The sequence below is a fragment of the Salvia miltiorrhiza genome, chromosome 5 (assembly GCF_028751815.1).
Source record: "Salvia miltiorrhiza cultivar Shanhuang (shh) chromosome 5, IMPLAD_Smil_shh, whole genome shotgun sequence".
Taxonomy (NCBI): Eukaryota; Viridiplantae; Streptophyta; class Magnoliopsida; order Lamiales; family Lamiaceae; genus Salvia; species Salvia miltiorrhiza.
This window is the reverse complement of record NC_080391.1, coordinates 52,858,916-52,882,134: the sequence shown is the minus strand read 5'-3', so window position 1 is coordinate 52,882,134 and position 23,219 is coordinate 52,858,916. Positions and strand designations below refer to the sequence as shown.

General features: G+C 34.4%; 3 protein-coding genes across 3 annotated transcripts; 2 read left to right on the top strand and 1 right to left on the bottom strand.

Annotated features, from left to right (window-relative positions):
• The first annotated feature begins 1,583 nt into the window (after positions 1-1,583).
• Positions 1,584-3,381, top strand: LOC131024950 (phosphoglycerate mutase-like protein AT74H). Its single transcript, XM_057954528.1, has 5 exons — positions 1,584-2,276; positions 2,354-2,473; positions 2,543-2,756; positions 2,836-2,916; positions 2,996-3,381. The coding sequence occupies exons 1-5, from the start codon at positions 1,853-1,855 to the stop codon at positions 3,156-3,158; spliced, it is 1,002 nt and encodes a 333-aa protein (XP_057810511.1). The 5' UTR covers positions 1,584-1,852; the 3' UTR covers positions 3,159-3,381.
• Positions 3,301-7,177, bottom strand: LOC131024917 (BTB/POZ domain-containing protein At1g63850). The gene is made up of 2 exons (XM_057954477.1): positions 6,158-7,177; positions 3,301-4,677 (listed from the first exon to the last, which is right to left on the bottom strand). The coding sequence occupies exons 1-2, from the start codon at positions 6,968-6,970 to the stop codon at positions 3,736-3,738; spliced, it is 1,755 nt and encodes a 584-aa protein (XP_057810460.1). The 5' UTR covers positions 6,971-7,177; the 3' UTR covers positions 3,301-3,735.
• Positions 7,178-21,964: 14,787 nt separating this feature from the next.
• On the top strand, positions 21,965-22,558 carry LOC131026106 (uncharacterized). The gene has a single exon (XM_057955878.1). The coding sequence runs from the start codon at positions 21,965-21,967 to the stop codon at positions 22,556-22,558; it is 594 nt and encodes a 197-aa protein (XP_057811861.1).
• Positions 22,559-23,219: the final 661 nt, after the last annotated feature.

Genomic DNA, 23,219 nt, shown 5'->3' with positions numbered 1-23,219 from the left:
GGTGGCGCATACATTGGCTAAATTTGCCAGATCTTGCTCTGAGTCGGTGTGTTGGACTCAAGACTTTGCTAAATGACTTAGGGATATTGTTTCTGCTGATATTTTTTAATTGAAGTCTTTATATTTTCTCTCCCAAAAAAAAGTTGCAAATTCACTTATAAACAAATAAATAAAATTCCCATATTATTATTTTGAATTTGACGATCGGATTCAGCCCAACCTTCCTAGTTGGCACATCGTCGCAAATCTTAACATTGATTATGTAAATTGATTATTCTTAAAATCCAAATAAGCAAACACAATATTTCATTTGATTTCTCAAATACATACCAACAATACATAGATATGATGACATTAAAAAGGAGGAACAATTAATCTTTATATATAAACCAACACGAGCTGCACGTGCGGAATACAAACTTATTTATTATACTATATATTATTTGAAGAAACCATAATATATTTTTTTTCAATCTATATTTGGATTTGTTAACTTTGTAGCAGTTGGTGGGACAAGCGAGCACTTGTATCGACACGCTCTTTCACATACCTTTGGATTGCAAGTTGCTATGCAATCTTTGTAGCATTTTTCAAAATTACTCTCTGCAACAGCTGCATTATTATTAACCAAAATAATTAGCACAGCAAACATAGCAACCAAATATGCAATTCTTGAGAATTTCATGTTGAATAATCAGTGCTAGCTTATTTGACAAATATTTTAAAATAAGAGTTGTTGGTGTGTATATCAAGATTGCTACTTATATATATATAATGGGTGCTGCAGGTTTCCCATAGGATTATTTGGATATGGTAAAATTAATATAACGAGACAGGTTTTGTTAGTTGAGCATTTAGGTTTTATTGTCACAATTTAATATACTTTTCCCATTAACCTAGGTAGTAACTTGGAAGTAGATGTGATGATTCTGACAAGATCCTCTTTATATAAATTTGAGTCATGCCAATTTAATCTCCTATTCCTATATATCAATTGTGGGCCATTATGACTTTATATTGTGACATACTATTTCTATTTTGTGTTCACAAAAATCATCGTACTCTAGTTTCGTTTATAATACATTAGACTCTAGTTTTGTGACAATTAATAATCATTTTAGCTGTAATTACGATGAATAATAGACTATTAATATAAATTTGGTGCAATTGTGGCTATAATTTTTCAAAGTTCAGGCTATACATAAAATAAATTAAAATTAAGGCTATAAACTATAATTAATTCAATTGTAAATACACTATGGTGCATTCGCTCTCTTACTAAATCCTTATTGCGATTAATAAACCCTAACTAAATTTAATTCGAGAAAAATAGCGTGTATCTAAATGCACATAAATTTTCACCTTTAATCTCTTCCAAATATTATGGCCAAGTGGCTTCAACTCTTTACTAGCTTTATCTCTAATATTTCATTCACACATAGATAGTATCAACAAGTGGAGAATTTGAAAGGACCCAAACTCATTGATGCCACACATTTGGATGGAACTCGAATAAAGACAAGTCCTCCATTTCTATCCCTTCATTTTTTTACACATGTTTAAAAAATATAATGCCTTGCATCATCAATACAAAATATTCATCAATCACAAGACTTTGCTACTTTCAATTATGAAACATGTATGCCGTCTAAATTAGTCTATATACTTAAATGTTACAAAGGGGATTGATTTTAAAAGAAGAAGAAGATGACTTGGAATATTTTTTTTGCAAATATTCTGAAGATTTGCATATGCCTCTCAAATATTGCAACCTATCTATCCTAGTCCCAAACTAGTTGAAAACAAAAGGAGAGAGAAAAGCTCCATATCTTGGAGTGATATTTCATGAAAAATGGCTGGGCTAAACTCTAGATTTCCCTGCAACACTTGTGCCATAATATGCAGCCATGAAAGCAACAATGGTTTCCCTGAAAAATCCAGAGCTTCAAGTTCAATGAGGGCTAAGCCGCCCCGGCCACGAAGGATAATCCTAGTCCGACACGGGCAGAGTCAAGGAAACGTGGACGAGTGTGTGTACACGCGCGTGGCAGACCCGAAGGTGATGCTGACGGAGCAGGGGGCGGCCGAGGCGGAGGAGTGTGGGAGAGAGATAAGGAGGATGATAGAGAGAGATGGAGTTCATGATTGGAAGGTTTACTTCTATGTGTCTCCTTATAGAAGGTCTCTTGAGACTCTCAGAAATTTGGCTAAGGCATTTGAGAAATCAAGAATTGCTGGTGTTAGAGAAGAGCCAAGATTGAGAGAGCAGGATTTTGGTATTATATATATGCTGCCATGCATTTATTTCTATTGAGATTTTGCTTCTTTTTTAACTTTGGGCTTCTGTTTAAAGGGAATTTCCAAGATCAAGAACAAATGAAGATTCAAAAGGCAGCTAGGAAGCAGTATGGGAGGTTCTTCTACAGGTTTCCAAATGGGGAATCAGCTGCAGATGTTTATGATAGAATCACAGGTACTAGAAATGGTTTTTAGGTGTTTTTGTGATGGTGGGATGTAAATGAGTCGAGTCGAACTGAATCAGGATTCAGAGAGACCCTGAGAAGTGATATTGACATCGGGAGGTTTCAGCCGCCTGGCGAGCAAAGCCCGAACATGAACTTAGTGATAGTGTCGCATGGACTGACGCTGCGCGTTTTCTTGATGAGATGGTACAAGTGGACTGTGGAGCAGTTTGAAGGGCTCCATAACTTTGGCAATGGCAAGGTTCTTGTTATGGAAAGAGGCTATGGTGGGAGGTAAAAAAACACCATTTCATTCTTGTTTCTCAATTAGGGTTTTGCCATTTTGGGGTGCGTACAACTGTTGTTCCTGCAGGTACTCCTTGTTAATGCACCATTCGAGAGAAGAGCTTAAGGTGTTTGGGCTAACAGAAGCAATGCTGATTGACCAAGAATGGTACATTCCATTACTCTTCCAAACGTATGCAGCTGGTGATTATCACTCTTTGATATGCTGTCATTGTTGCCCTGTCTAGGCAAAATCATGCCAAGCCTGGTGAGCTTAACTACGATTGCACGACGACGGGGCCGTCGTATTTTACCCACTTCGATGACCATCAAGAAAACCTGCTTGAAGAATCTGGAGGTGAAAGCTCAAAGAATGCAGAGGTTGAAAGGGAGGGAGAGAAGATGTTATGAATTTTGATCTACAAGTTTGAAGTATACTTATAGACTGCAGTTGGAAGTATAAACCTCTCTCTCTCATTTCCTGTTGCAAAATGAATTTATTAATTGGAGATGATAGTAGAGAACATGTATTAGAAAAAGGAAAAAGAAGAAAGAAAGAAGAAGAGGCCTACATAGCATTTCACAATGGATCACAAACTTACATGATATGGAAACTACTATATGTTTAAATCAACCCACACTGCATAACTTCATCACTGCTTCGTCCTAACCATGTCACTTTATTCACAAATCAAGAAAATAAAATACAAAGGAAAAAAGAAAAAGAAGACCTCATTCCAACCAGCAACTGATATTTGGATATATCCAAGTCTCACTTCACTACCTCAGCGTGCAATCTCTTTTCTTCAGCAAACTGTCTCCAAATCAAGGGAGTCGAGACGTCAGCAAAAGATCGAAGGCAGCAAACCGTTCAATACGTTAATACCAATCAGTGTCTTTGAGAACCCAGTCAGACCTGCATTGGATTTCTCAACTAGTGTGGGAAGGAAGAAGATAAATAGAAATCGAAGTTGAGATATGCCCGAATTCATGAGTTCTCCATTGTGTCGGATATAATTCGCATTTGGTGAGATCTCTCATCCTCACCCTTTCGTCTCAAGAATGCCCTCCTCCACCAAACTTCAAATCCCCTCTGGATATTTGGACAATCATCAGCTCCATTCAGAAATCTGTTGAACCACGACACGAAAATTTCCTGCTGTAAGGCCATTGGCAAGGTTGATATGGTGTTGCTAAGACCGTCCTCAATTGAATGCCGGTCAAGACCTCTCGATGCCCTCCCCATCCATCTAAAATCCTCGTAAAAGGGCACCAACCAAGTCTTCAAAAGCATGCACCTGGCCTCTTTGCTGGCCAACAGCTCTCTCTTTCCGATTCCTACAAACAGCCTGGCCGTAACTCTGCTGACTTCGTATCTGTGTATGGGAGGTACTTTAGAATGTGCCTCGGACAATTCAGACTGAGAGGCCCATGTTTTTAGAAAGTTCTCAGCAATCTGTCTATCAATCATTATGTCCAGTAGCCAGTGCAAATTATCTGCCTGCCGTGCTATCTGACCTATATCTTGCATGTCCCCGTGTGCTGCCTGTAAGAAGTGACGAGAAAGTAATTTCAAGCATTCATCAAAAGCGAAGTACACTGACTCCTTCCTCAAATCATTCTGTGATGAATTTTCGCGCAGCAGTTTGGTCACCAAGTCTTTCATCTCTCTCCTAGCCTTCTCATCTTTCCCTTCGAGAACTACCTGCAATAGTTTGAGAAGCACTTCTTCGTTATTCTTTCCATCCTCAAGCCCTGCTGCAGCATCTAGGGAAACCCTTTTCAAAACTTCCCCAGCTCCAACCCCTTCAAGCCGAAGCTCTGATAACAGGGAGGCCACCTTCTCTTCTTCATCTTCAGCCCATGGAGCAGCTTCTAAGTATTCCAAGCATGATAGTACACCCGCATCAAACCCGATCGCTACTGAGACCTATATGAGACCGACAGAAAAATTAAACTTAAGTTACACACATAAACACCTATCTGTTAGCAATGTCAAAGCACAAAAATCCAGTGTCCAAAGATGCTTTGAATTGATTGCAGGAATATAATCATATCTTAAGGGAAAGGCACATATGGAGATTATTTATACTCTGTAAACAGCTACAATATGTATGTGTCAATTACCCATTTACATAGTTACCTCATGGCAGAGACAAGCAAAATTATGGACAGACCAACAGTTTCAGATTAGTAGTTTGTAAGTCCTGACCAAATGATCATCTTAGAAGCAAATTGAAGCATTTTTCAAGAATAGAATTCTGACTCTGGGTTTGTTGGCAGTAGGTTAGAGGGTATGATAGTATGGGACGCTGTATCAACAATACATGTTTGGTTTGTCAATCTGAATAATATAAGTATGTAAAAAAGGATTATACGTTAAAAAAATGCATATATGCACCTTGTTCTAAGAAATTAAACAGTCAATAATAAAATCATACATAAGTCTGATGGAACATTAAATGTAAAATCTAAGCCAAGCCCAGCCCAAGCCAAATATTGAATAAACTATAATCTGTCTTCCTTCTCTAGTTTCTCTAAGGGCCAGAGCTTGGACAGAGAACTTTTCATGTTCTTCTTTTATGAGCTATTTGCCTACTAGCATGTGTTACATAACAGTTCTTGTTCTGGATAACCATAAATCAGGAAGCTCGTCCAAAACACACTACGAAGGGGTACAAGTGAATTAGGAAGCTAGGAATTGAACTATCTTATATTATTAAGTTAACAATACTCGATAGGTTCCTCAAAGCTAAGTTATGCATAGACTTTAGTTGATTAAAGTTATTAGGTAGTTGGCAGCAGGGAAATTACAGACCATATTACCAATAAAAAGCTTTTCCCAAATTTGATTCGTCAAGATAATAAAATGTAAGCACATACCACGTACAGACATGTAGTCTCTTTTGCAGCTAAGGTCCATTAGCACATACAAAATGAGAATGCCGTCTATTCTGTAGGCACATACCACATACAGACATGTAGTCTCTTCTACAGCTAAGGTCCATTAGCACATACAAAATGAGAATGCCATCTATTCTGTAGTTTGTGAGGGTATATTAAAGGCTAGAAGAGGTCCTTTCTTAGCCGCCTCTTCTTATCAATATGCTAACTACATATTGCACATCCCTATTTGAAGTTAAATGATGAAGAAAAGGCATAACCAACACAATCCAGATGTATACCCATTTTCTAATTACCACATTTTACAATACCAACAAGCCACATTGTCTTTCATGCATCATTAAGATTCGAAATCAACTAACCAACGACAACATTACTTCACCTTCTACATTTCGGCCGCCTAATCCCATCCATCTAATCCTTTATCTTAGTAAAATGAATTAAGTAAAGACAGATATGCATAGGATTAAGCAGAGATAGATTATTGATGTGCATTGTGAGATTACCCTAAGTATACCGAGCACCCGCTGCACGTCCTCCTTCATCAACTTCCTCCTCAAGTCTTTAGAATACATGAGCCTCAGAGTTTCAATGTAAACCTCAATATCATCACAATCAGCAATCTCCACATTGTACGGCACCCAGCTCCCTTGCTGCTTCACCCAGCTCTCATTCAACTTCAACGCGAAAAACCGACTGTGAACCACAAGGATCTGCCTATGAACCCTAATCGAAACACTCACACCGTCCTTGGAGCTCAAAGTGAGCATCACATCGCTCGAGGCCGCGTCGTTGAACTGGTTCCCGGGGCTCCTCGACGCCAGGAGATCCATCAATCGCTGCTGCATCAGCGCCTGCTTGTCCACATTCGCAGACAACTTCGAACCCTGCTGGCTCTTAGCAGCGCCGTTTTCAACGGCGGCCGGCGCTCTGGGCAGACTGTCCGGCTCATTCGCCATCATCTCGAATAAGGTAGGGCTCGAGCGCGTTTTATCCGGTGGCGGCGGCGGCGACATTGGGTTGAGGAGGCCGGCGGTGAGCGCGGAATTGAATTTGCTGAGGGAGGAGGGGAATCCGTCTCCGGCGGCGACGGCGGCGCCGTAGGGTCCCATCGCGGAAGACGATTGGCGGATCTTGTGATCCGAATTGGACCAGGAGCTGTCGGGGGAAATGGTAATGTGATTTAGGGTTTGGTGGGGGTTTGGCGTGGAGGAGGAGGTGGGATCTGGGGTGGTGGTGATGGTGGTCTCGCGGCAGCGGCGGCGCTTGATCTTGATGGGTTGGGAGTGAGATTTGAGGTGAGCGGTGGTAGCTGCCATATTAATGTGTGTTAATTGGGGTGTGTTATAGTGGGTGTGGGAGTGTGTGCAAAAATTGGGGGTAAAATTTTTGTCTGCTAGCTTTAGGGCTGCATTGGCATCACCATCATCATCATCATAAGAAATTGGGATGGCGATTGCTTCAAGAATTTCAACACCAGAAGCAAAAGCAAAGAATGTTTCTCAATTTTAATACTATCATACTACAAATTAATGTAAGTGAATAAAGTATACTTAGAAGATTTTTTCTTTTTTGAAGTTTTACTGTAGCAGTCAAGAATTTTGACTCTTATCATGACCATGCTTTATGTGGCTTTGGTTATGCAATTTAGTATAGTAAGGTAAAGACCCTTGAAATTGTAGTTCTAAATTTCCAATACTTTATCCACATTTCATTTGGATAAAGAATTATTAAGTATACATGATATTATTTCCCCTTTGAAAAAAAAATAGTATATACTAGTATAAGAGAGGATTTCAAACATTGAATAAAGATGTATAAATAGTAAATTCATTTTATTTTCCCTTTGAATAGAATTTAACGGGTATTTATCGTAAAAATGTATAAATAGTAAGATCATTTTATATTTTGTATATTCAACCGTATGCGTTTTTGTACTTTCGTATTTAACTTTGAGTGTAAAAAAATTTGATATTTGTATTATTTTGGCTACATGATTATTAAATTAAAATTTTATTAAAAGAAAGAACAAAAGAAACCCTTGAAGGCACAACGAGCAAACTAAGGGCCGAACCTCGTTAAAACCCTTCTAAGACAAACCCGCGAGGGAAAATCCTTAGAAGGGAAAAAGAGTACTCGTAAAAAAGAAAGAAGTGCAAGGAAGCGGAGGTGAGACGACTTCAAAGGCTCCGGCCTAACCATCACCCCTAAATCGCTCGGCTTCCCAACACAGACAGAAGGGACGAAAACAGTGCAAAAAATAAAAATGTCAGCAAAGGAAACACCCCGCGCCATAAAAGCCAAAACGCACGAACTAAGCGCAGCCGGGAAATAGGAGATAGTACTCCGAGATTCAGCATATCAACGACGGAAGCCACTGAATCCCACCAAAAAACCGACCCCAAGAAATGAGGCCAAAACCCAACGGAGTTCGACCAGCATCGCCCCCGAGCCGAGCTCACCCAAACCCGGAAAGGCTCAACTGACACTCCAACCCTCACAAGCCCAGACCGACGCCAGCCAACAACCGACCCCAGCAGCCTCAACACCCATGCCACACCCATCTCTGAAACGAACTGAGCAAAACCAAAAGCACCCAGCCTCAACGAAGTGCCTACCAGATGTTCGATAAAAAACCAACCCCAAAAGACACACTCCAACTGCTCGCCAAAACACAGCCATAAAAGCCAACACGCACGAACACTTGGTAGGCGTTGATGATGAAATTCCGTTAAAGTGTGAAGACATCCGTTTCACAAAACTATAAAAAGATACTAGTATAATTTATAGCGTAATTTCATATTTGACAATATGTATTTTTGTGTTTAACCATATATATTTTATGTTTAATATTAAGCGTAAACAATTGTTCGAAAAAAAAGACATTAATGGTGCATTTACTTTGATGGATAATATTATTAATCTTTAAAATGAAAATACAAAAGAAAAAATAGTGAACTTCTCTTTTATATAAAATGTGGAAAAAAAGGAGGCATTTAATGACATAAATTTTTGTTATTCATCGTTTCCTCATGATAAATTTATCCATCAAAGTAAACGCACCATAAGAGTAAACAATAACTTTCTACGAGGGGTGGACCAAAATACCGGAAAATAGGTATGCCACACGTATCGTATGGAAAAAATATCGAAAATACCGAATTGTTGGTATACCGTAAATTTCGGTACGACAAAGTACCATACCGAAAAATTTCGGTACGAAAACAGTATCAATTTTCCTCATGCCGCTGTATACCGTTATATACCGAACCGGTATACCGTATCAATTGAAATAAGTACTATAATTAGTGATAAATTATATATATAAAAAAATCACATTAGTACAGAATTAAGGACAACTTATAAAATATATATTTATAAAAAATTATTTTTATAATTTAGACATGATTATATCAATAATTTTGGTATATACCATAAAATATGGTATACTGAATTTTGGTACGGTATGCCGCACTATTGGTACGACATCGGCATGAAAAAGTTCATACAGAATTTCTCGATATACCGATTTTCGATATATCGAAGAGTTTGGTACGATAACGGTATGAAAAATTTCATACCGCAATTTACGGTACGACATACGGTATGACGAAAAAAATTCGGCATACCGTACCGATCCACCCCTACTTTCTACCTTTCTTATCATTAAAAAACCATTTAAAACTTTTTAAAAAATGAGATTTTAAAAATCTCATTCGATGGATAAATAAGATTAACGGATAAGATTGAGTACTATAATGTCTTTTTGTTTTTGTTGTATATGATTAACTTGGGTGTGGCTTCGCCGATTGCGAATGTCTTATTTTGATTCTCGTCTGCACTTCCTATTTCGATAACTAATAGGTGGTTCAAATCGTTCTGTTATTTTATTTTTTTATTGTTGGTTATTATTTTAACAATTGAATTATTCTACAATATAAATATTCATCCATGATGTGCCTATCAACAATAAATGTAAGCTTATCCTTATTATAAGTGTGTGTGTATAGATATAGAACTTTTATATGCTTGTATTGTATCCCCAATTCTGAATGTCTAAACAAGCTTGTTGTCTAGTATTTTTCACTATGACAACTTCTGAACTTCACACTTGTTTATTGGATTGCGAAGCACTGTTTTTTTGTCTTTTCTATTTATAATCATGAATGTTTCTCCATATGTTTTGGCTCCTTCCTATGCTCTCTCTTTTTATTTGAGAGTGTTATGGTCTCATTTATTGTTTGGTATATATTTGTTGTATAATATACTTCTTTCATCCCATCAAAATAATTCAATTTCATTTCCCCGCACATTACAAAAATATACTCAATTTAGTATTCTCTGAAAATACAATTTATATATAATTGTTTTATGGGTAAATATCATGAAAACTCCTAAAGTATACCCATTTTATCAAAAATACCCTGAAACTTTCAAAATATTCTCTAAACCCTTAAACTATCAGGTTTTTATCAAATATATCCCGTATTTATTTTTCGGTCACCAAAAAGTGTTGTGGCTCGTCGGATGGCATAATATAATTTATATTCTATTTTTTTTTAAATGCAATGGCAAAAACGACGTCGTTTCATGTCATATCATTAAAAAAATCCACTCTGAAATTTAAAATTCACTCCTATCGTGTTTGAAATTCACGCTAATAACCTAGAATTAGGGATAAACACGATAGAATATGGTACGAAACGAAGTCGTTTTTTCCATTTCATTTTTTAAAAAAATAGAATATAAATTACATTGTGGCATCCGGCGAGCCACATCATGTTTCTGGTAACCGAAAAATAGATAAGAGATATATTTGATAAAAACGTGATAGTTTGAGGGTTTAAAAAACATTTCCAAAGTTTCAGGGTATTTTTGATAAAGTGGAGATAGTTCAAAGATTTTCATGATATTTACCCTTGTTTTATTTATCCTTATTTATTGATCCACACATTATCTTTTTTTTAGAAGGAAGCCAAGCAATATTATTCATGGAATATCCTCCAAAACAATATTCCTCAGCTAAGCAGGGAAGTCTACAGTCCAACAAGTAGACCGATTCACGCATTATCTTGACATACATTAAACAAGATTATTTTAGTAAAAGAAAGTTTTTAAATAATTAATATTAAAAAATAAACTATAATATGAGCCGTATCAAAAATGAAAATAAAACTAATTTGGTGAGACGAGGGGAGTAGTAAAACTTTGGGATATTCATTGTTTTTTTTTTACTTGGGGGAGTTGGGGAGGGGGAGCAGTGGAATTTGAACCCGGGATCTCACTGTTCACACACATGAGATCGTACTGCTTGGTGTCCCCTTGAGGACCGGGATATTCATTGTTAAATGCCATTGGAAGTGACAGGATATTTCACTTGCATAGTTAGAAATTACATAGGTCGATGTACAGAGCACCTAATAACAAATTAAACGAATATTTAAGAATATTCTCTTTAAATAGTTAAGAACATTAAAGAGATTTCCCCTAAAAACGAAGAACATTAAAGAGAAACGGTGAACTATGACCTCTTGTTAATTAAAGGTTCTTTAGATACCAACAAGGCAACAAAAACCTACATAAACAATAAATATATTATGATAATAAAAATAAAAATAAAAACTAAAAGCAAAAATATATTCTATAGAATTAAATGGGCTGTTAAAATTAAGCAAAAATATATACTCAGAAATGTATAGAAGTGGCCCACGGTCACTAAAGAACTGGGCTGGACTAAGTCCAGTTCAACTTAATTTTCATACTCTTTTAAATTTGGCCTTTCCTTTGCAACGCCAATTTCGAACTCGAAATACCTATTCATGAATTACAATTTTATTCAAGTGCAATCAGATTTCAAAGTTCAAAGTTTGGCTTAGTAATTACTGAATTATTAATTTAATATGATTTCGCTACAAATTAGGATTTAGCCAAACTTATTGTTGGCATGGCTAGCCGAATAATTGACGTCGTTTCTGTCAACGATTGTCACGCGATAACTGGTTATGTCACGTCAATTTTTCAACTAACCACGCCAATTAAATTAAGATAGTTCAACTTTTGCTACATCGAATTTTAAAATTTATATGCAAATTCAGAATATGACGAGATTTCAATAATAATTCATATGTAATAAATAAGTACTTAATTTTCATATACATCATCATAACCTTTTCCATTTAATTAGATAGGTATTTGTGCAACAACCTTATGATTTTTGGTGTGTTGAAGGAAATAAAGAGAGTGGAAATAGGTTCAAGAAAGCTCTTCATGGTTAAACAAGTCCAAGGGTTTGAATTATCATAATTGATGATGTTTGTTTTATAATGATCTTCATGGAAGTCAAGATAATTAAGCCTTGGTGAAGAAAAGAAACAATGATGTTTTGATGTATGCATCTACAATGACAATCGATCTTGTCTAAATTGATACTAATGCGAAGATGGTTGAAGATTTCAAGCGAAGAATGATGGATGAATTTGAGATGACAAATACTATGTGAATTTTTTCAAGTATTTCCCTAGCTTCAAGTAAAAGGAGAGAGATGAATCAACTTTCAAGAAAATTACATTGAAGAAATTTTACGTGGAGAATTGCAATCCATATTACTCGTCTCCCATTATGAGTTTTGTGTTGGATAAATAGATGTTGGTATGTTAAAGTCACCCTTAATTTCTCTAATAATTAGATCTCCAATATAGTATAAGTTTGGAGTACTCTCTCTCCTTACAATGTCTTTTTAAGGGGACGATAGACTCAATTCTAATATGGTATCAGAGCAGACCCAAATTTAATGTGATTTTTCTGTTGTGCATGTTGTAGTAGTCGATAAGTCATATTGTATAGGGGAGGGATCCATAGAGAATTATATTTTTCGAGAGAATGGAGAATAATGAATAAGCCTATAAATTTTACGAACAAATCAACATAATTAATGAACAGATGTATTCAATAAATATAGTGAAAATCTCGCCCCTCTCAGGATTCGAACTCAGGCCAATATCTTATTCATATGCTACATTGATTTATTCATCGAAATTATAGCCTTATTCGTTATTTTTTCACGCATTCTCTATTCTCAAAATATTTAGCATTCTCTATTGATCTTATATATATATATATATATATATATATATATATATATATAGGGAGAGGTTCAAATAAGAACCACTAAATAAAATTAGAACGGAGAACCATTTTAAGCCATTCGATCATCAAGATCTACGGTGGATGCATCATCTTGGTGAATGAATGCAGATCCTGGGTTCGAATCCTGAAGGGAACAAAAATTTTATTATTTTCGGATGCATTAAATTTAATAGCGAATGCATTAATTTATATAGCATATGCATTGATTTTAATGGTTCTTATGTTCTCACGATAAGTGTGGTTCTCATTATAACTGCACCATATATATATATATATATATATATATATATATATATAGGGGGAAGTTCTATGAAAACACAAAGTTAAATAGAGAATAGAGACATGATCTTATTCATTGATTTCGTGAGATCGGATGGATGAGATTCACTACCATATCTAATGTTGATATACAACAAACGAAGGGTGTTATATATGTCCAAGGGTATGTTTGTACTTCTAGAGATATTATAACCGAAAAGTACATTAAATAGGCTATATCAAAGCATTTTATGAATGGAAATTTCGGAACTGCCGTACGTTACATATTACAAGCTCAATAGAATATTGGATTTTTCAGCTCACATGCATGTTCATATGTGTGTTCGTTGAACATAGTGGTGTGTATTTGTGTTAGTTGAACATGTTATAATAAATTTTATAAATTCATCGTCCGTACTTATGCATGTGCGTTTATAGGTTCGTTGAACAAAGCGGTGTGTATTTGTGTTCGTTGAACATGGTATACGAAGTTTGGACTCTATTTTAAGGACTTGCAAAAATATGGTATTTTTTGGCCATATTAGAGGTGAATTAAGAAGCTATCGCCCACTTTTTGGGGTCAAACATGTGGTCTAAAAAAGCTACATTAGGTATACATGTGGCCTAACAACATCAAAAATTAAAATAATTGGGCTAACTTTGCAAGTCTGAAAAATAGTGGCCTATTTTTGCGAATGATCATAAGATAACTTCAAACTCTAAAAGGTTGGACTTGGTCGTTCGTGGTGTGCGTATTTGTGTTCATTGAACAAAGTGTGTGCGTTTTTATGTTCAAGTGCGGGCACTCGACCTAATTATTTACTAATTTTATAAGGTAATATAAATCTGAACTTTTCAGTATTTAAGTTAATGCATGGCCGCTTATTAAATCATTTGTCTTGTTTGTCCGGACATATATACAAATTAATTAAAATCCAAACTACATAGTTTCATCAAAAGTGATGTTGGAAAAAAATGCTTATTTTATGTCGTCATTCCTTTATATGGACTGAGCTGTGAACTTACTAGATGGCTTGAACATATGTTTGAACATTTGTTATTGCTAAATGCATATACGTGGATATAACAAGTGAGTGAACGTGATTGTAAACATTATGTTTGCAGTTGTCACATAGATAAACATGCTGTATTTTTCCCACCTAATTCATACGAATATAACAAATTCATAACAGATTAAAACTCTCAGTAAGATATATGCACATATCTAACATTTGAGACACACATCTAAATTATTCTGATGCGGGTTTACATGAATATTAACATTAACTTTAAAATTGCATATTAATTGAATTAATTTATATGACCTTGGAATCTAGTGAACATATGTTTGAACATTTTTTTATGGTAATGAACATTAATGTGAACATACTTCTTATAGTGTTCGTACACATAATAATGAATTACTACGGTTCTTGAATTACTATGCATTTTATTGTTATAGTTATGAATTTTATCAATTTATTTTTGCAGTTTTGCTTATAAAAGGTATTTAACCTTTTCATGATGAATATAATGGGAAACTTATATGTGATGAACTGTGGGATGGTATGAACATGTTGAACGAACATACACATAAAATATTACATTTTTAGCGCACATGCATGTTCATATTTGTGTTCGTTGAATATTTTATTCAGTATATGTGTTAGTTGAACGTGTTATAATAGATTTCAGAATTTCATCGTTCGTACTTGTGCATGTGTTTTTATATGTTCGTTGAACAAATTGGTGTGTGTTTGTGTTCGTTTCACATGTTATATGAAATTTGGACTCTATTTTAAGTACTTGCAAAATTATGGTATTTGTTGGCCATATTTAGGGTGAATTGAGCAAATATCGCCCACTTTTTGGGGTCAAACATGTGGACTCCATCGTGTTTTTACTTGTTTGACCTTTCGAATAGGATTTTTCTTCCATTTGGGTGAAGAGTTACTTAAAATCACAGAAATAACTGCAAATCTCGTCCTTTGATCAATTCATATCTAATGATCCACATTCGGTCTCTTATCTCTATATAAAAAGTGGGTATGGTTGAAGCCAACCCTATATATATATATGTATATATATATATATATATAGAAAGGTTAAACGGAGAATGCTAAATATTTAGAGAATAGAGAAATCGAAAACAAAAACGAACAGATCTACAAATTTAACGAACAGATCAATGTACCGCATGAACAGCAATTTGCCCAGGGTTCGAATCCTGTTGGTGGCGAGATTTTCTTTTTTTTTACTAAATACGTCTGTTCAAATTGCTGTTCATGCGGTACATTGATCTGTTCGTTAAATTTGTAGATATGTTCGTTTTTGTTTCACGATTTCTCTATTCTCTAAATATTTAGCATTCTCTGTTTAACTTGACCCTATATATATATATATATATATATATATATTTGTTTAACAACTTTAAATGATCTTGTTCATTCTAAACTATTTTTTAATATAATATAATTAAAGATTTTGTCGCGATCTATAATTTAAAATACATATTGAATATGTTACCATTAGTCAAATAACATGATTTTGTAAAAGACTATAATTTTAAAAAAATAGAAAATATAACATATATATGAATAAACATTCTACTATTTTATTCTAATCACAAAATTATCACTCAATTTTGTAGTTGATTTAAAATTGAAGTTCATGTTTTGATATTTGGTGGATCAATATTCATGAGTAAATACGAGTACTACATTTTTTTTTTCTTTTGAGGAAGGAGTAATAGATTCTTAATTCAGTAACACTACATCATATCCAAGCAAATCTAGTACTATAAATTAGACCAAATTCAAATAAAATAGAACTACAACCACACTTAGGTGAGAGTTAAATCATCATAGATCTCTTCATTAAGCAAAGTCTTTTAGTACCTTACCTTTGCTAGTGAATTAAAATTATTGCACGAATTATTCATAATATTATATGTATTTTGTATATTTAAAAAAAAAATTAAAGACACACAATTATAGCTCACCACCTGCTCAGTTCCGAGCTGGTCTATGAACTATTCAATCCAGGTCAATCAAACTAAATTTTTTCGAGCTAAAATAATTTTGTCCTAATCCTAAATACTGGCTAAAGTCATAGCTAGGTTTTCTGACGCTCGATCAATTTTTTTATGAATTAATAAACAAATACATAAAAATAAGCTAAAAATAAAATATACTTGTCACCATCCCATATTCTTAGTGCTCAATTTTTTTCTTTTATGATTGTATTCTTCTTCGTCTATTAAAATAATAATATTATATTATAATATAATTAGATAATTAAAGAATTAATATTACCATACAAGAAATAGTTGATGGTGGAGTAACGGTACATGAGATGAAAAGAAGGAAGCAACTGAAAATGTCAAATTCGAGATAAACATATTTGGTTTTGGCAACTACACTTAGCTTAAATGACAAAGTTGAGACATTCAAAGACTCTCATTTGTGAGAGATCTTGAGTTCAATCCTCCCTGCATACAAATAGTTTTCTCACTTTTATATGGACAGTGATCCCGTCTGGGTACAAATAATTTTTCCACATTTATGTGGTGTAGAGGTGTCCGTCAGCGTGCGAGTAATTTTCCCACTTTTATGTGGTGTAGGGGTGTCATCTGCATGCAAATTGCTTATTTGATTATATAATAGATATATCTTGTAATTAAAAAAAAAAAACTTTTGTTCTCAAACTTCAAGAACAAATTAACAAATAGTACAAATACTATGAGTTTCTAGGGTTATTAGCCTGTAAATACACGAACTTTTTATATTTTCTGAAATTTAACATGACTTTTATTTTTAGCCCACAAATACACGAACTTAACATTTTTTCTGATTTTTGACATCAACAAGAAAAAATTATAATTTACTATTAACGTGAAGGTCGGTATACCATGTCATTCACTCTCTAATCCAAATAATGAATCAAATTACTCTATTCAAGTGCATATTTCGTAGTTCACGTCATGTATTCTGGCCTTCACCTCCACAATAAATAGAGTTTTTTCATGTCGATGTCAAAAAAAAATGTTAAGTTCGTGTATTTGTGGGCTAAAAATAAAAGTCATGTTAAAATTCAGAAAATATAAAAAGTTCATATATTTACAGGCTAATAACCCGAGTTTCTATTAACCATTTATTGACATCTTTTTTTAGAACAATAAGAGACATCTAATATATAATCAAATCAGCAACTCGCATGCAGGCGAGACCTCTACATCACACAACGGCGAAAAACAATCAAACGCAGGCAGAACACTACTTACACAAAGACGAAAACATCATACATTCATGATTCATGAAAAAGCATGCAGTCTGAATGATTCAGTTTGAAAATTATGAATTAATTTCCATTTATAATTTTTTGCCCGAATATGTTTTTCTTGATTTATTCAGGTTAATTCATTGATTTCGAATTAGATTGAGATGAAAAAAATAACCATTGTAAAAATCAAATCACAGAATCTCCTGTACACGTGGGTGTACCGTACACCCGAGTTGACCCGTATCGAAATCCTGACTCGCATGCTAATCTCTGACCCAAATCGTATAAATGACATTATTCAGTTATACAAATGACACTATTCAATTATATAAATGACACTGTAACATTTTAAAATGTTATAGTATCATTTTCAATCTTATAGTGTTATTCAAAATATTATAGTGTCATTTACAATCTTAGGGTGTGTTCACTTTGATGGATGAGAAAAGAAAGGATAACAAAAATTTATGCATTTAAATGTCTCATTTTTTTCCCCACATTTTACATAAAAGATGAGTTCATCATTTTTCCTTCCTTATTTTCACTTCAAGAAGAAATAAGACATTTCAAGACATAAATTTTTGTTATCCTTCCTTTTCCAATCCATCAAAGTGAACGCACTCTTATAGTATTAATTATAGGAAGTGTCATTTATATTTTTGAATAGTATCAATTATACACAGTGTCATTTACAATGTTATAGTGTTATTTATACGCAATGTCATTTGTATAACAGAATATTGTCCATTACAGACAGTGTCATTTGTATAATCGAATAGTATCATTTATACGATTTGAATCAAGATGCGAGGATGAGATCATGATATAGGTCGGGATCTGAGTACAGATTAATTTGAGTGTACGGTACATTTGAGCGTACCCAAGACCACCTCAAATCAAATTTATCGTATAAAATGGGTCGATTCTGAATTTATTATGAAATAGCATTATATTATGAATTCCTGGGAAAGAATTAGGAATTTATATGGGTGTGCTACTGTTAAAGAACGTGCAGAAAAAGGTGCTGAAAAGTCGCTGATAACGCAGTTGTAAATTTGAAGTAACGTTTTTTACCGTAAAACCCCACCATTAAGAATAAAACAAAGAAAAGGCTAAATGATTGAAAACGAAATGGAAAAACAAAAAACTGGGTGGGCCACAATGTCTTTGGCGTATAAAGACAAGGTGAAATTTGGCTCACAAACATCCACGCCTTCACTCTCTACCCACAATTCACTTTCAAATATTTCTAATTTATTTTCGATTTACTCAACCAAATTATTATATTATTACTTTTTAGAAATGAAAATTATGCGTTGCATGCCAAAGAAAGCAAAATATTTGTTTCATCAACTAGTCGATCATCACGAGCCGCCAATTATCATCCATCGTATTCCAACGCTTCATTTATTATTTTATCGAGTCTAAATCAATTTTCATCAAAATTAATTAGTAATAATTAAGTTTTGTACGTAACTAATTAATGTCCACCAAAAATAGAGGGTGTGGGTAGTATAAACACAAACAAAAATTATATATGTATAAATCACGTACACACTTTAAGCATAATTTAATGGTTGTAAAAAAAAATAATTTTCCTTCCACAAAAAATTATCACATTGTAAACGACATGAGTTTAAATAAAATGTGAGTAAAATTGTGTAAATTATACTACTATAAATAAAAATGATAAAAGAAATTATAAACAAAACAAAAAGAAATTTGTGATAAATTTTTCGTGAACGAATACAGTATTATTTATATATAGAGTTTAATCGCGACTCGCGAGGGGAGGGAGAACTAAATTCGATATTCTTAAACTTTGAATTCTTTAATTATTTGTCACTTTCTATTTTTATTGTGTGATTATTAATTTATGGGAAAGTTCTAATTTAGGCGTTGATGCAATCTCACACTAGGGATGTCGGGCCAATTCACTAGCTAGAGTTCGGGCCATAATTATTTAGTTTGTCGAGCTATTAATTACTGATCATTTGAGTTGTAATTTTTTTTAATAGAAAATTTTAACCTTTTTTGGGTTAATCCATTAGCTCAGCGGGGTTCAAGAAAATTATTAAAAAAAAAAATTAATCAATATATTCATTTCAATAATTTTGTATTTGTAATAAATGAATACCCATATTAAATGAATATCATTTCAATTTCGACTTATATAGTATGTAATTCCTAGGGGACGTTTACTTTGCATGATTGATAAAATAAATGATTGAATATTTTTATTCTCAAAAGTAGGAGTACTTCAATCCCATCATTTTGATGAGATAAGAATGAAGCAAAACCAGCTTAAATGAAAAAAATAATTAAAGGCTTTGGAATATACTAAAGTTTCAATCCAACAAAGTAAACAAGAGATTAGTCTTATTATTTTTATCTATCAAGGGTAATCCTTCAAAATAAACGTCCTCTTAGAATGTAAGGACTAAGGATACACATATTTTTCCTAATTATTATCGTTTTCTAATTTCTACATCCAAATATTTTATGTAAACAATAGAATAAAAACATAGAGAAGTGAAATGATAAGTATAACTTTCGAATATTGATCAATATATATATATATATATATATATATAGGGGCGCGCTCCAGTGAGACCCCCCATTTTTCGTGTAACATGAGTACAATGAATAAAACATATAATACTAATGAACAAAACGTATATCTAATGAACAAGATGTATATACTGATGAAAAATAAAATTTTAAAAATTCGTAATGAATAAGACATATAAACTGATGAACATGGCCGTATATACTGATGAACAATGCAGTATATAATGATGAATAACAAAATTTAAAATATTCTGCTCCCTCCAGGATTCGAACCCTGCGAAAAAATCACCCTCCAAATACAATATCAGCCATAGTATTGATAAAATAAACGCACCAGATCGCGCCCTAGATCTCACTAAAATTAGGGGGTCTCATTGGAGCGGCCCTATATATATATATATATATATATATATATATATAGGGAGAGGTTCAAGAAAAAATCACTAAATAAAATAAGAACGGAGAACCATTTTCAACCATTCGATCATCAAGATCTACGGTTAATGCATCATCTTGTTGGATGAATGCAGATCCTGGGGTTCGAATCCTGAAGGGAGCAATTTTATTTTTTTATTTTTTTTAGTGCATTAATTTTAACAACGAATGCATTAATTTTTACAGTGGATGCATTAGATTTGATGGTTCTCACGTTCTCACAAATAATGTAATTCTCCCTAGAACCACACCCTATATATATAAAAAAAACTTTTAAATGTAAAATAATGGAATTTGAAAACTAAATAACGAAAAAAAATAATAATTAATCAAACCAATTAATATTCTTATTTCCGAGTCAGTCTTATAGAGTACATGCTATTTTCGGGTCAATCTTAACAATTACTACAAACTATTCATTCATGAATCATTTGAATTAAAAAAAAAAATCAAATTTAAAAATTTCAATACTAATCCTATTGAATTATCAATTTATTCGGACTAAGTGATAGATTTGGAACTGTGAGCATGCTCATGAGAGATGTAAATAGTGCCAAAATTAGGCCATTTGCAGCAAAATGATGATCCACTAGCTTTGTTTGCAATTGCCTCACCTGTTATTTTCTCTCCAATCGCTTTATTCCTCAATCTTCTTAGATTTATTTCATACTTTGGCAACCATCAATTGTCGACACCTTCTCAGCACATCTGCTTTGTGTTATGGCCCTCCATGTGAAAAATATTTGTTTTATATCTTAATTTAACATTATAGTACTTTATTTTATTCAAATGCATTCTTACTCTCTTCGAGAAACTTTCGGGCCTCAAAGTTAATTTTGACAAGAGCAAAATTTTCGGGGTCGGCATTCCTAGTCCGTATAGCTCCCAGTTGGCTTCGGTGCTTCAGTGCACAGTGGGCTCTCTCCCAACTAATTACTTGGGCATTAGGATTGGCTCAAGACTGACCAGAGTGGATGAGTGGAATTATGTGGAGGAGAAGATCAAGAAGAAAATCAACATGTGGAACAACCGAAAACTGTCGTTGGCTGGGAGATCTACTCTTATCCGTTCGGTTCTTACTTCTATTCCGACATATCAACTCCCTTTTTCAGGTTTCCCAAAAAGAGTTTTGCATAATATTCGAGTATTGCTGAGTAATTTCCTTTGGGGAGGAGGTGAGGGGGAGGAGGAGGGGGTCAGCGGAAAATTCATTGGCTGAAATGGGAAGACTTGTGCGCCGATCCTAGAGATGGGGGCTTGGGCTTTATTGATTTAGAGAAATTTAACAAGGCTCTCATGATGAAATGGTTGTGGAGATTTTTGAATGAGAGGGATACTCTTTGGGTCAAGGTGATGAAAGCTACTAAGGGAGACATCGAATGGGACGAAGGGGGTTTCAGACTTGCAAAAAATAGGGTGGCAGATGCGGGTTGGTGGAAGAAGGTACTGGGCCTGAGCCGTGGGGAGGAAGGGGATGGATTCGAGAGAACTTGAAGATTCAAATTGCGGAGGGTAATTCTTTCCTTTTTTGGCATCACGTGTGGGTCGGGGAGAAGAGCTTGAGAGATAGATTCCCTAGACTATTTCGTCTCAATAACAACCCGGGAGGCACTATTTCAGACATGGGGGAGTGGGTGGAAGGGATTTGGGAATGGAAACTGGAATGGGTTAGAGAATTGAGGGAAAGAGATCTCTTTCATGTTAATGAACTTCTTTCTTTGATCGACAATGTCTCTTTGACTCCAGGTAAGATTGACGGGTGGAAGTGGAAAGCATCCCCAAACAGTTCTTTCTCGGTCAATTCCGCCTATAAAGTGATGTGCAGGGATTCAAGATCAAAGACACAGTCAAACAAAGGACTGGAATTCCAATACATTTGGAAAGCAGCAGCTCCTCACAAGGCAAAATTCTCGGCATGGAGAATTCTAAAAGATAGAATGGCGACTTGTGAAAACTTGATTAGAAGACAGGTGAGTATCCCAAATGCGGAATCTATTTGTGTGTTTTGCCGATCACAGCAGGAAGACACCAATCATCTGTTCTTCATCTGCCAAAGAACCTCCGAAGCTTGGTACGACATCCTGTCTTGGCTCGGTTTACAGGCGGTACTTCCTTCATCAGCAAAAGATCATTTTCTCGCCTTCACTAGTCTTGGCAACAAGAGAGATACAAAACTCCTCAGGAATGTTTGGATTTGCATGGTGTGGTGCATCTAGAACTCAAGAAATGATAGTAAATTCAATCATTTTACTTGGAACAAGGAGCAAATGGTCAGAGAAATTAAGACAAGGACGTGGACCTGGAGCACGGCTTTTGGATCGGACAACTCAACAGGTGATTTCAAATCTTAGATGAAGAACACCCGTTGCATGGATAATTCGTGATTCTGGTTTTTCTGTTTCTTGGAGTTGGCCTATTTCTCTCTTCTCCTCCTTTTCTTTCTTTACTCCTCTTTGCAACTCTGATGTATTGGTTCTCTGCGGTACCTCTGGTACCTTTTTTTTTAAATACTTTTCCTTTTTCCTGATAAAAAAAAAAAAAAAATAGAGTGTGTATATCTAAATTGCACAATAATTTAGTAAATCCCTTATTTTAAAATACAATATATACACATTAACGACTAACTAATAAAAAGGAATGTTCTCTTAATCTGAAATAAGTGGCTGATGCAAATTTACTGATTTCGGATCGAACGATAATCGGCTATCAACAAAATTAGAAATGAGTGTAACCTTTTAAGATGTTTTCGGAAGCGTAATGGTGAAAAAAAAATCATAATTTTGCTGCGATTTATCGATTTAGGCCTTTTAAGGCCCTTTTAATATTTCAGTTAATATTTTGTTTGTTTTCATTTTAGATTTTATTTTTTTGAAATAC